Source organism: Phallusia mammillata, chromosome 6 (assembly GCF_965637545.1).
Source record: "Phallusia mammillata chromosome 6, kaPhaMamm4.hap1.1, whole genome shotgun sequence".
NCBI lineage: Eukaryota > Metazoa > Chordata > Ascidiacea > Phlebobranchia > Ascidiidae > Phallusia > Phallusia mammillata.
In genome coordinates this window covers 13,997,982-14,012,778 of record NC_137257.1, presented here as the reverse complement: position 1 = coordinate 14,012,778, position 14,797 = coordinate 13,997,982, and the positions used below count along the sequence as shown (strand labels likewise).

General features: G+C 38.8%; 4 protein-coding genes across 4 annotated transcripts; all 4 read left to right on the top strand.

Annotated features, from left to right (window-relative positions):
• The first annotated feature begins 2,059 nt into the window (after positions 1 to 2,059).
• LOC145234327 (uncharacterized) lies at positions 2,060 to 3,088 on the top strand. The gene has a single exon (XM_080099065.1). It carries the CDS (start codon positions 2,060 to 2,062, stop codon positions 3,086 to 3,088), a length of 1,029 nt encoding a protein of 342 aa, XP_079955191.1.
• Positions 3,089 to 4,689: 1,601 nt separating this feature from the next.
• LOC145234323 (general transcription factor II-I repeat domain-containing protein 2B-like) lies at positions 4,690 to 5,406 on the top strand. Its single transcript, XM_080099063.1, has one exon. It carries the CDS (start codon positions 4,690 to 4,692, stop codon positions 5,404 to 5,406), a length of 717 nt encoding a protein of 238 aa, XP_079955189.1.
• Positions 5,407 to 10,656: 5,250 nt separating this feature from the next.
• LOC145234322 (uncharacterized) lies at positions 10,657 to 11,334 on the top strand. Its single transcript, XM_080099062.1, has 2 exons — positions 10,657 to 10,687; positions 10,754 to 11,334. Exons 1-2 carry the CDS (start codon positions 10,657 to 10,659, stop codon positions 11,326 to 11,328), a joined length of 606 nt encoding a protein of 201 aa, XP_079955188.1. The 3' UTR covers positions 11,329 to 11,334.
• A 2,122-nt stretch (positions 11,335 to 13,456) lies between these two features.
• Positions 13,457 to 14,068, top strand: LOC145234321 (uncharacterized). Its single transcript, XM_080099061.1, has 3 exons — positions 13,457 to 13,771; positions 13,836 to 13,980; positions 14,050 to 14,068. The coding sequence occupies exons 1-3, from the start codon at positions 13,582 to 13,584 to the stop codon at positions 14,066 to 14,068; spliced, it is 354 nt and encodes a 117-aa protein (XP_079955187.1). The 5' UTR covers positions 13,457 to 13,581.
• Positions 14,069 to 14,797: the final 729 nt, after the last annotated feature.

The following is a 14,797-nucleotide window of genomic DNA, read 5'->3' as shown; positions in this document are numbered from 1 at the left end:
GTCTACACTTATCAGATATATACAAAATGTACTCAAAAAGAGCAGCAGACGATCAGCGTCAGTGTAATGTTTTATTTTTGAAAAACAGAAATATTAATAATATTAATATTAGGCGAAATTAATATTTCTGTTTTTCAAAAATAAAACATTACACTGACGCTGATCGTCTGCTGCTCTTTTTGAGTACATTTTGTATCTTTTATACTTTTTTTTTTGCTGCTAAACAATACATTTGTTTACTAAGTGGTATTTGTGTGAAGGCTTAACAGAGGAAGATTTTAGCTGGTAGAGAAAATAAAATTACATGCAGATGAGATGCAGTGGTTGCTTAAAAAAATGACATTGACTCATGCAAATGAAAATGTCACAACTCAAAGATAAACAATAGATGAAATATATGACTGAACAATGTACAAAAATCCAAAAAAGTTTGCTTTAATGATTGAATAAATAAAAAACACATAAAAAAGTAGGCAGTTGATTTGAAAACAGTCCAGCCTTAATTGTATTTTAAATGCAATACCATAAAGCTTGTCAAATGCCACAAAAATTATATATTAAAATTAATGGCAATATCGATTAAATAATGCATGATACTATTTCCAGTTTCATCCTGATCATCAAACTAAAATATCAGGGATCAACACCTATGAGATTGGATAGTTTAAGCTGCAAAAACAACATCTAAAATCACTTTTGTGTAAAAATGTTAAATTGATAAAACAACACAACTACCAGAACAAAAGCGAAATGACAAAATTGATTGCATTTTAAAGGCCTGACATGGTCTTTATTTGATGATGACTGATTTTAAAATTTTGTGCCATTTCTTTGAGAACATATGCTGTTTCCAGTTTCATCCTGATAATCATCAAAATAATATATGTGGAATCAACACCTATGAGGTTGGTTAGTTTGAGCTGCTTGAATTGATATTTAAAAAAACAAACAAGTACCAGAACAAAAGGCAATGTGATAAAATTTATTGCAGTTTAAATGTGTTGGGCATAGCATGGTCTTTATTTATACATGACAGATTTTAAAATTTAGTTACATTCTTTTGAGAACATTTGTAACTGCCAGCATTTCGTATTACATCTCCTTTCGCAAATATAATCTATAGATGTTGGCAATGGTTCATTTTTGTCATACATGCACATCCGAAAATTTGGTAGCAAATTTCGTACATTCAATCGCCACCTGTGTCGTTTTTTTCCGCCTTCGGTAAGTTTCTTTCTTCAATATGTTTTTAGAAGTAGTCAAGTTGATGTACCAATCAATAAAATTTATTTCAAAAGCCTACGCTTCACGTAAACACGAAAAACAGACGACAACACAACTTTTTCCTATCCTTTTCCATTATAAACGCCGCAATCTTACTGGTCGCGTTCAAGCGGAACGGATCTTAACAAAAATCGCAGTGTGCAGTCTCTGCTTAGTAGTCTCTGCTCTAAGCATCCAGTAGCTATCACTGGCCAAGGCAAGTTTGCTGATGTTTACACCAGCGTACCCGCCAGACCTCAGCGCCCCTCGGCTGGATATGCATCTGAGCTCGGAGCAACACCAGCAAGCAGTTAAACTGGAACAGAACCAACGTGTCTCGCATCGTGTATTAAATAAAACCAAAACAGTGGCTGAGAAAGTACACCTAATTTACTGGGTATTGAAAGAGGAAGTAGCGGATCGAAAAGTTGTGACCGCATTGGTCACAATGACCGGCTTCGTGACCTGCGACATACCAGTTCAACAGCAGTGACGGAGTTTATTTTGCTCATCTCCGACCATCTGACTGATCGCATCGTTGCTGATGTCAAGCAAAGCCTATGCTGGGCTACCATGGTCGACGAGACAACCGATATTGCTACTTTGCAGCAATATATTACATTTGTTCAGTACGTCAATAACAAGGGACGCCAGGCAACTGCATTTTTGGATATCCGTCGGATAGACGCTCGCGGGGCAACTGCTGCCAACCTATTCCGACTGGAAAGAGGTCGCTGCTGACTACAGTCTTGATGTGGGTAAACATGTCGCTATTGCATGCGATGGAGCTGCTGCAATGATAGGCCGCCGAAATTCCCTCTCACAGAAATTTACTGCACAAAATCCGATTACCTACACAGTGCACTGCCATTCGCATCGCTTAGCCTTGGCATGTACGGACACGGTAAAGGAGCTACAACACATCCAGGATTGCGAACGTGGCTTAGTCCAGACGTGGAAGTACTTTTCAATTTCGCCGCTTAAGACCGCAAAACTACAAGAAATGCAAACTGTTGATGTTGATTCGTCTGCGCGAAAACTAGTTAAAGCCTGGCGTACTCGCTGGCTATCTCATGGTCAGGCTGTAATCGCAATGAAAGCAGAACTGCCTGCTGTACACGCTACGCTCCAATATTTTGCTACCGAGAAGAAAGATTGCACAGCAGTTGGTATTCTTCATTTAATTTGTCCCAAACGCTTTCTTTTCTCCCTTTGCTTGCTGAATGCAGCTTTGGTAAATCTCAACAAGTTATCATTGTTGTTTCAAAGAGGTAGTTTTCACTTTTCTCACATGCAGTCGGCACTTTCAATATGCAAAAAAGAGATTAGGAGCATTGCCAATTCAGATCAGGTTTTAAACAGCCTAAAACTTGACTGGGAGAAGATTTCAAAAATTTTACCAAGATCTCAAAATACACTTCTTGAAGATGATTTTAAACTGCTGCGATTCACCACAGAAACATACTGTGAGGCACTGCTCTGTAATCTCGAAGAACGTTTCCCTGAGCATAAGGTACTCTATGCTTTTCGAATCTTTGATGCTAATGAGATTCCTCTTGATACCTCTCAGCGCCAGCTTTATGGAAATGATGATCTCTCGCTGCTTATCAGAAGATTTGACATTGTTCCTGCTGAACAAACCTTGAAAGTACTAAATGACTATCAAACGTTGAAAGATAGAATGACAATGCCAGAATTTGAGTTCTGCCAAGATCCCGGTGATGTTTGCAGCAAAATTGCTCGAGACAACGTATTCCAGCAAATGTTTCCAGAGCTGCATCGACTTTGCTGCATTGCATTGTCAATTCCTCTTGCAACCGCCTAGCCCAGGGATGGCGAACCACTGGCCCGCGGGTCACAATGTGACCCACCACGTTAATTTCAGTGACCCACTTGTAGTTTCAAAATTGTGTACTGATTACTAGTGGTAGGGTTACCAGATTTCCAAGATTAAAAAGCAACACAGCAGTTAACTTCAAGCCCTTTGTCAGATTGCCTATTGTCTTAAAATTCAGATTGTTTAGTCAATTGTGAGGCAACAAATATGTTTATTTAAACCAGGGGCGGGCAACGTGCGGCCCTTTTGCACTTTTTGTGCGGCCCTTCATGTTCTTCCAGCAATTTTTAGTAAGTATATTTGAGAGGTTATCATGTTGGAACTTTTGCTCTTTCAGTTTCCTGTTTGAAGTACGATGCTACACCGCTAAACTAACGCAGTTGAACTCGAAAGGGAATCATCTATTACAACACAATCGTTATTCATAAAGCTTTACTTGTAACAATTGTCCTGCCACAATACACTTGTCTGGTAGACAGCACTGACAAAACCTTGTTTACAGTGTTAGTCAGCGTTGCAGTCTAATAACTCATTAGCAATGGCTACTAAACAAAAAAAGAACTTTTGCAGAAGAATGCAGAAAATTTAATGATGAATGGATTGGTAAATATTTATTCACTTCAGTAAATAGCAAAGCAATATGCTTAATCTGCCAGAATTCAATAGCTCAACCCAAAGAGAACAACAGACATTTTGAAAAAATCACAATGAAAAGTATGGAAATTATACCATGGAGGAGAAAAGGCAGCTTTCAGACAGGTTAATCAGGAACCTGCAAGCACAACAGCAAGTAATAACCAGAACATCTGAGACTGATTTTACTAATACTGCGCTGAGCTTTAAGATAGCAAAGATTCTCAGCAAACACCAAAAGCCATTTTCAGATGGTGAGATAGTAAAAGAATGCTTGCTGGCGTTTGAAAGTGTGTCAGAACTCAGAAGTATCTCTATCACGTCGCACTGTAGTCAGACGAGTTGAGGACATGTCCAGATATCGAATATCAAATAAAGGTAAAAACGAAAGACTTATAATACTATTCACTGGCATTGGATGAAAGCACAGATATCAGAGACACGGCTCAACTAGCCGTCTTTATTCGAATTGTAGACAAGGATTTTAATGTACTTGAAGAACTGGTTGATTTAAACGCGAAGAAAGGCACGACTAGAGGAATTGATATATTTGAAGGCCTTCAATCATCCTTACAAAAAAAATTGGGATTAATGACTTCAATAAATGTATTTCTGTTGCCACAGATGGTGCACCATCAATGGTTGGCTGTCACAATGGTGTTATTGCTAAAGTTCGGGAGTTGAAACCAGATATTGTTGCAGTGCATTACATTATACACCAGGAAAACTTGTGTGCTAAAGTAATAGAAATGGATCATGTTACTTCAGTAGTAATAAAAACAGTAAACTACATTCGTTCCCGAGGATTGAATCACCGAGAAAATAATCACCGAGAGTTTTTGGGTCACCTTGAGAGCGAGCATGGGGATGTTATTTACTTTACAGAAGTCCGTTGGCTCAGCAGAGCCTCAACGTTGCACCGCTTCTAGCAATTGAAAGATGAGATCAATACGCTTATGAAGTTGAAAGGAAAGGATGTGACACAGCTATCTGATTCTGCTTGGCTAATGGATTTGGCCTTCCTAAATGATATTTCAGAAGCATTGGCTAAGTTTATTGTCCAGCTGCAAGGAAAAAACAAGTTGGTGCATGAATTGTTCAAACACCTTCGAACATTCGAGCGAGATCTTCAACTCTATGAACAAAGCTTGCGTGAACACAAAATTGACCTTTTTCCCACTTTAAAAGGTGTCTTTGATGGCAGCAATGAGAACCTGGGTGGTTATGCTCGAAGAGTGGCAGTATTACGTGAGGAATTTTCATCTCGATTCACACAATTTCGAAGCTTAAGAAGTGCCATGACCGTCCTTTCACTCCCCTGTAGCTGTGAAATAAGTTCTGCACCTGTAGAAATCCAGCTTGAATTGAATTCACTGCAGGAGGATGACATTCTTGTACAAAATTTTAATAAGCTAAACCTCATTGACTTTTATAAGTCTCTACCAGTGGCGGAATACTACAACTTGAAGCAATTTGGCAAAAAGTTTGTATGCATGTTTGGAAGTACATATAGCTGTGAGCAATTGTTTTCGCAGATGAAAGACGTGAAAACCAAGCTGAGAAGTAATCTGACTGACCGTCACCTGCTTGATAGTTTGCGTCTATGCACATCTAGCATGGAACCAAACATTGATAATTTAGTTGAAAAAATCCAGCATCAACCTTCTCACTAACTTCTATTTGAACATCCACATGTGTATCTGCTATGATATTTTATATACGCTCGTACTTGTGATCTTCCAGTAAAAGCTAAAAATATGAATGTGTGTTTATTTGATGTGCGGCCCTCCTGTACGCATTGCATTGCCCAAAGTGGCCCTCGTGTTAAAAAGGTTGCCCACCCCTGATTTAAACGTACAACTTGAAACGATTTGTTGTAACTTTGTTGACGCTGTTCGGTTCAACATATTCATCTTTGTTTTCACACAAGAATTTCATAAAATCAAGAATCGTCTCAGCTCAGATATGACTGCAGCGTGTATTAAGCTGAAAACTACCTAAGATTACAAGACTTTCAGAAAAAATGCAGCAACAAGCATCTTAGCATTGACATGTAATAAAATATGTGACCCACTTTGTTTTCTTTCCGAATTTTGAGATCATGGTTGACCCATTCAACTAAAAAGGTTCGCCATCCCTGGTCTAAGGAGTAACATCTGGACCTCTAGAGACATGTCCAGAACCCTAAAACTCAGGTTATATAGGGCTTTAATCCTTCCTATAGCGACGTACGGTTCTGAGTCGTGGACTCTCAGAGAACAGGAGATAAGAGCTTTGCTGGTGTTTGAAATGAAATGCCTCAGAACAATCTTAGGAGTGACACGGAGGGACAGACTCAGCAATGAGCACATTCGAAAGACGCTGGACATGACCGAGACCATAGAAGATGTGGTGTCGGCGAGGAGACTTCGATGGTTCGGGCGTGTCGCCAGAAGCAATGAACTTATAAATTCCAGCTACAAGCAAGACTTTGGTAAAGCTAGAAGAAGAGGACCAAGAGATGGACAGAAGCCATCAGGCAAGAGTGTGGAGTTCCTCTTCTGACGCTAGAGAGGGAAGCGATCAGAAGAAAGAACCTTGTGTCCATCAAAGCGAGGGGACGCCAAGTCCTGAGCATTGATTGATTGATTGATCCTCCATGCAATGGTCAACAAGACCAAGTAGTAGAAATCCTTAATCGCATCATAGCAGTTGATGATTTTGATGATCGCGACCCCATTAACATAATGTGGTCAAGAGTGGGGCCCTCAAAAACTTCTGTTTGGACTCCAAATCATTTTGTTGCTGTGATTCCAACTCACTCGTCTCCACAAATATCTTCCGCAGTGTTAAGTGATACTTTACAGGAGTCGGTGGTTTGCGAAGATATTCAATCTTCAGATTCGTACAGTTGTGAAGAAACGCCCGAAGAAAATGACAAATTTGGGTCCCAAAGGGGGGTATTGGAATACGAGACATTTTTACCAACGCGTCAGGTTGTAGCAAAACTTGCACCGCTGGAAGAAATCCCAGCGGGAGCGAAAGAAAGCGTGTTTTTATAGTCAACAACAATACAAATGTCAACCGAATAAGGGCAGCAATTAACAAAAAAATTCACGATGATTGTGGAACATGGTGTAGCTTACCATACAGTAGAATTATTTATTGGAAGAACGGCGAAAATCTGGTGGAAATAAGAATTTTTCAAAAACAATACACTGTTAGAAATCCAAGAAAGGGCACCTACAATATTTTGGAACCACAGCCCAATGAAAACGAAATTATAATACTTGGTAGCTATTATGCCAAATTAGCAAATGACACGTCCCACAAAAGAAAAATATGCTGGTTGGAAAAGTACTTGGATCAAGAATTTAAAACAGTTTTTATAGCAGAATACATAGGAAAGCATCCAGGGCATACACATCACGGCAATTCAAAATAAATAAAAAATGTTTACGTAAGAACTCGCCCTGATGTTTTAAACAAAATTGGAGATTGTTTGTCAAGGGGTCAGGGTGCCAAGGACCTTTATGACGAACTGCAACAGTCTGATAATCTGATTGATGGCGTGAGAAATTTGGAGCAGTTCCACAGAAAAAAATACAACGACCAGAAAACAAAAACATCTCCGGCATCGCACGCAAAAAATTACGCTGACGATATTCTAAAGGTCATCAGCATGACAGCCACCCATGAGTTCGTACGTAAAGTGTCACACGGCAAAGACACGCCCACCAGCATTCATTTATATTTGGATGAACAAGTACTTGATTTGCGACGATTTTGCCTTACTGGCAAGACAGTTTTGGGAGCAGACAAAACGTTTAATTTGGGTCCCATTTTCGTCACTGTTACAACAGTTAAGCATTTGGGTGTTGTGCGGACTAAAACGGGAGGACATCCAATTTTCTTTGGGCCTTTGTTTTTACACAACAAGTCAGACTATCAAGCGTTCTTTGACTTTTTTGGAAATTTAAGTGTGGTTTTAGATGATGATTTTGACAACCTAATTTTTGGTTCGGACGACGAGAAAGCTATGCATAAAGCAGCAACTCGTGCCTTTTCGGGCTGTAATCATGTTTTATGCAATGAACATCTAAAGGATGACGTGACGCGATTCTTTCGCGATATAATGGGCGCTGAAGAAAAACGTCGCAACAGTTTGTTACAAATGTACGGCGACCTAATCAAATCCACCACTGAGGATGAATTTGACGTTAAATGTGCAGAAATTCTCCAAATATGCAATGATCAACCTTTGGCTAGGCCGTATTTAGTTAGATTTTTAGAAACAGCAAAAGAAAAGCAATGGAGAAAAATGCCACTAATTGGAAACATTTGGACAAACAACAACAGCGAATCCCTTAATCATGTCCTCAAATGCAAATCAGGCTGGAAACAACAAAAGATCCCCAAACTCATCGATCAGATCTATGGCGTTGTGAAAGCTCAGTATAAAGAAATAACAAAAGCGATAGTTAACCTTGGACCCTTTCATCTGGCGCCAGGTTATGAGCATTTTGCTATGCCGATCAATGAATGGTCCAAGAATTCCGATTCGGAGAAGCTTTAATACTTGCTTAATTTTTCAAAATTTAGACTGAATAAAACAAAACAAACACCAATCGTCCACTGATAATTCCCTTCTTACACGTCTGCCCTCAGGAGGTGCAGGGAAAAAGCGAGGTCAAAAAAAGGAGAAGAAAACATCGCAGCAAAAAAATGAACCACTAAAGAAAAATGCTTACATATAACCAGATGTGTTTGTGTGATTTTCGTTTTTAATTCGTAACTTAATATTTGTTTGCATCAGCTTATCGTAAATACATGGGGGTTTATTTTACACAAAAAAATTCGTTCATATAAATGGTGCCGTAAAATGCAAATCGTACTAGACGAAAAAGGCAGTCAGCGCTCCATGTGAATGTGATTATTTATTTCGATATAAATGTGTACCAAGTAATACGAAGTTCCAAGTGGTATAAACGTGCACCAAGCGACGTGAAGGCGCACCAAGCGATATAAAGGCGCACCAAGCGATATAAAGCTGCACCAAGCGATATAAAGCTGCACCAAGCGATATTAAGGCGCACCAAGCGATATAAACGTGCACCTAGCGATATAAAGGCGCACCAAGCGATATAAAGGTGCACCAAGCGATATAAAGGTGCACCAAGCGATATAAAGGTGCACCAAGCGATGTGAAGGCGCACCAAGCGATATAACGGCGCACCAAGCGATATAACGGCGCACCAAGCGATATAAAGGTGCACCTAGTTATATAAACGTGCACCAAGCGATATAAAGGTGTAAGTAATACAAAGCTGCACCAAGCGATGTGAAGGCGCACCAAGCGATGTGAAGGCGCACCAGGCTATGTGGAGGCGCACCAAGCGATATAAAGGTGCACCAAGTAATATAAAGCTGCACCAAGCGATATAAAGGTGCACCAAGCGATGTGAAGGCGCACCAAGCAATGTGAAGGCGCACCAAGCGATATAAAGGTGCACCAGGTCAGTGGTCTTCAACCTTTTTTATAGGCGACCCCAATTTAAGGGAAAATGAAATCAGAATTTACATGCGACCCCATTTTTTTTTCAACACTGAGAAAAATGTTTTAAGTAATGCTGAACCGAAAGAACAATTACACAAAATTGTTCAACATTTAATTTGTACTGTTAGTGAGATGGTTGCGCCTGTATACTGTTCACAAGTTTTTGAAGCCACGGCTGGACTTTGCACAAGCTTAACCGCATGTCATGCTCCACTTCCAATCGATTACGATGTTTCGTTTTTAATACACTCATTGCACTAAATCCTGCTTCACACAGACACGTGGTTGAAAACGGGATTAGAAAAATTTGGCATAGTTGGGTACGTTGCATAAATAACTATTCACTCGTTCTGGTGTCACCTTAAATATTACAAACTTACAGTGTTGAGTCATAATAAACGTTGTCGAAGTCCATTGTTGCGCGATAAAGGCATTTTCTGTTTTTCCACTACCACTATTTAATTGCAACATGAGGTAGCAAGCTGTACCACAAAACAAGAGCAAAAGTTGCCATCTAAAAGAACATAATATTAGTTTCATTTTCTGTAATCAATTTTAAAATGCAATAAATTAAATTCGGCGACTTATTGCGACCCCAGAAAAAGTTTAGGCGACCCATAGGTTGACGACCACTGCACCAGGTGATATAAAGGCGCACCAAGCGATATAAAGGTGCACCTAGTTATATAAACGTGCACCAAGCGATATAAAGGTGCACCAAGCGATGTGAAGGCGCACCAAGCGATATAAAGGTGCACCAAGCGGTATAAAGGTGCACCAAGTGATATGTAGGTGCACCAAGTGATTCAAGCGATCCTGTATATTTTAGATGCACCCTTTGTAGTCACTTTATTGACCGTACAAACATTGGTTGAAACGCAACAATTGTAATTGTTTTGAAATAAACGGGCACTTATTGCAACATAACTTACACTCGTAATATAGCGTTTGCATTTCAGGGCGCAATAACCTCATGCAATAAAAGATACGTTTATTAAATTTCTTGTACCAACATTGAACAATACAAGTTGCTTTTCCTCCATCTTTAGGTGTATTGTTCGGGTCTGTGTTAACGATCCCAATGCCGGGTTTAATGTCAGTTTGCAAAGTACTGCAACGTCCAAAACTTGATCTTAAGTGACCAAAGTTTTGCCATTAACATGCAAAGTAGGATGTATTTAAAATGTGAATCACTTTTACTTTCATTCCCCGCTGTCGTAATTAAAATTGCGGATTCGGCAAATCGTATATTCAGTGCGTACAGGTGTTCTCAGAGAAGAGCAGCAAAACGTCCGATACCGAAGGAAGCAAATGTGTCAAGTGACTATTTGCAAAAAGTATCTGTGCTGTTTAGTCCCAAAGTGTGGTACGGGTAAAGATACCACACATGGCATTGGCTTCTGCAAGGCTCACCCCCGGTATTTAAAAAAAACTTTGCGCCCATGCGACGGTTCAAACCGCTGATGGTTTCGGTTCCATTACAGAAAATCAAAATGGTTATCCGGCCAAGTTCGTATCCAGGTGTATTAGGTTGGTGTTAAACAGACGCTACCTCCATGTAGCTAAGTCCACAGATTTGGATTCCAACACCAAATTTAGTTGCATCAAACTACCATACCTTGGCGACATCAACCACCGCATACAGAAAAAACTCTTCAGTTTTATCCTTAAAGCAACAGACGGAAAGATCCGTGTACGTATTTTCCACCAAACACAGAAGCTTGTGAAAGCATTTGTGCATAAAGACATGCAAGGATTACTCAACCGATCTTCGGTTGTTTACAGACTGAAATGTTCTTGTGGAAAAACCTACATTGGAGAAACCAGGCGAAACCTTGGAACGCGAGTTCATGAACACCAACAAATCGCAACGTCCGAGGTGTGTCAACACCTTCAGGCCAACAAAGACCATGTAGTGGAGTTTAAAAACCCGGAAGTGCTTGGGACAGCCAGGGACCGCTATCGACTAATGTTACTGGAATCAATTTTCATTCAACGCTATAAACCGGAATTAAACGTTGATTCTAAGTCGGTTCCTCTGTATTTGTTTAATACCTAATTAACTTATTGCTTATTTTTGATGTGACGTGCTGTCCTACTATTGTTTCTTTGTTTGTAAATATATTGTATGTCGTAGTTGCTCTGCACCTGTTTGGCCAGACGCACACTCGCAGGTGGCTTACACCTCGCTTTTTTCGCACCTTTTATGCGACTAAAGTGTATATAAATGGGTGCAAATGATGTGGCCTTCATATCGCTGATGATGGCATGAGCATTTGCCGAAACGTTTGAACAATAAAGCATGTCGCTTTTTACGTCTATTTGGGCCGTTATTTTCACCATTAAACTATTCCAAGTTGTTATACAAAACAATCTTTACAAATAGTTTTTATGTTTGATCAGTGTATACTAAGAATAATTTTTATGGCATTAATCGGCATTTTATTAAAATAAAAATAATAAAAGTTTTGTATTATTTAAAGTTTTTTTTTTTTAAATAATAATTATAAGTTATCTATGGCGGAGCTAAACAATGTCTGTTGTTTGGCCACCTGATACCTATCTCACATAGTTAATGCTGAATTTACACTTATCGCCCTATATTGGATTCACAATTTGCTTGAACACATTTCATGTCAAAATCATTTGAATCTTTGCAGCCTTTCCCTTATTCCAGGTACAATATGGCTCTTGGCGAAGGAATTTCAAACAGGTTGCAGACAACGTTCGCACAGCAGTAATCACAACTTTGAGTTACCAGTAAAACGTGATCAATAAATTAAAAAATACTTAGTGCAGGCCACATGTTTTCGCATTTACAGAAGCCATGCATCCGGGTTTCCCAATGCGCCAAATAGAAATCATCCACTCATGACGGTAACAATCAACTGGCAATGGTTACCGTAGTCAGGCTGGAAAGACTGCATAAAAGTGCTTACTGCTTACCCGGCGAAAAGTAAACAAAGACCATGAAGAACATACGAGGGGAATTTCGAAGATAGAAATCGTAGACATGGCGAAAAGGTAAAATCACTTTGATGCAGGCTCTCCAGCCTGACTACCGTGAATAAAAAGATATGCATTATGACACCACATATCAAAAGTAAACAAACTGGCGCCAGTTTGTATGCCTGGTGTTAGGAAGGTAAGTAATGGTTTATGCGCTCTAAGAAAGAGTTTGTGGGACGTTTGGACTTATGCGTAAAATACGCTGGTTTTGTTTCTTTCGTGCGTTTCTCATCTGTCATTGCGCGTTCACAGACAGTTTAGTCAGTTAGGCTTTCAGTTGAGGAATGATCGTGTTTGTGAAGGAACTTTAGCTTTTTTCTAATTTTAATCCCTTTTATTGCTCTCTGTAGACACTGAAGATGCTTTTCAGCGAAATTAATTTGTTCTTCATACGAGTGTCAACTGATTTTAACCAGGAAATAAAGATTTCCTAACTTATGATATACATATAATGAATGTTGGAAATCGTTGAAACAATGCCAATTGAACATTGCCAGAATCAATTTACCAGGATTTAAAATACTCTCATGGATAAAATCTTCAATGTTGGAAGTGGATTCGGCAGAAGATTAAAGTTCTGTCACGAAACGTTGTTCCTACTCCTGGACTCCACTGTCCAGTTTTGTTTAAATACATATACTTAACTTATTTTTCTAAAATATGAAATAATTTTTTCTTATTTCACATGCAAAGTTTTTTCTGTAAATCAAGACAACAAAGCTGTGCAATTACTATTTTATTTTCAACCTACTACAAGATAGATTTTTAAAAATGACATACAATCTTAACATAAAATGCATGCAACTGTTTAATGCCTACTGTAAAGTCAACGTGTGCGATTTTCTGAAAAATTCAAATTGTACAATTTTAATTATTACGCCATATTCCTGTTTCAAAGCATTTTTTCATGTGCCACATTATGTGTTGTAACATTTTACTAAAGCTGTTTTATTAACAAGTAAAACACTCAGAAATATCTGGGAAACATTTACTACGTTTCCATGGCCACTTTTGAGGCGCAGTACTAAACCTCAAGGTCGAAAAACGGAAGTGACGTAACGAAACCAGGCGCTTTACTGCGCCTCAACTCCCGATCGGTCAGGCGGTCTAGAAGGGGTTGCCTGAATGATTTGAAGCGCAGTATACTCGGCCCGAAGCGACTTCAGTTGTGCTTATTGTGTCATTCTGCACGTGTTCAAAATAGTGATAAGAGTTTTGATATGAAATGTCAACGCAGCAAAAACGCAGATGTGGGTAGTTGTGAATTAAGACAAAGAATTTTGTACAGCATTAGTCGAGAAATATGGCGAAAGTGGTAGGTGCAGTTAAAAAGTGGACAAAGGCTGAAACCAATGACTTAATTGCTATTGCAAAACAACTTAATTTGGTAGAGCAAAGTGACAGTAAATCAAGAAGAAATAAAGATGTTATGCAGCAGGCAGTGAATGAAATGAGAAAGAAGGGACACAATTATGACTTGTGTGAAGTATTTTGTTTCAATGTCACTTTTATTTCATGCAGTACAACTAAAAGGTTTCAAATTTTCAGACACCCAAGTTCGACGAGAGTGGAGACTCTTAAAATCCCAATATAACAAAATCAAAGGTGGTTTAAACAGATCCGGTGCTTCATCCAAAGGTTTGGACTGGCCTCACTTTGAAAAAATGGATGAAATTTTTGGAAAACGACCCCGATCATTGGTGTGTGTGTGTGACTGTGTGTATATTTTGATTTTAAATCATATTTCTAAAAAATTTTCACATGTGTTTAGGCAATGCATCATGCTTTGAGTCTGGAAAAGAACCATTACCACAGACACTTAAAGAATATACAGAATTTGATGATGGTTAGTAATCGGCATAATAATTTCTGCAACTTTCAATTACCTTAATTTTTACATAATGCATTTTATGCAGTGACAATCCTTGAGGAAAACTTAATTCCACAAGAGTCAGACACACTAGCACAGTCTGACATGTTTACCCAGTCAGCCACAACACCATTGTAGACAGAAACACTTTCACAACAAGCTCCAACAGACGAATCCCCAAGCTATGAAGAGCCATCATCTTCTAGAACTATCTCAGGTATCAAATTTTATATGCGGTTTTAAACTAACTACCTGATGCTATTTATTCAAACAGCTACTATCTCTTATTATTTTCATTAGCCTCTTCAAACAGAACACGACGGCGTCATCAAAAGGCTTCAGAAGTTAGAGATAAAAAAGCTGCTCGCACTGAAAGCATACTCCAGTTTCTAAAGGACAGCCAAGAAAGTAATCAAAGAAATATGGAAAAAATGATTAATGTCATTACAAACCTTGCTGATGTACTGACCTCAATTACTTAACAAAATAATTCAAAGTAAATGTCCAAATTGATTTATCTTCATTTTGTTGTAGTATTTTCATTCTTCTTTCTTTATGGAGTGTGTGCAGTTATATGTTCTCTTAAAAATGACTGCCAAATAAAAATTTGTATTTTATTGAACAGAAAATAATCAGACGAAAGAACTAC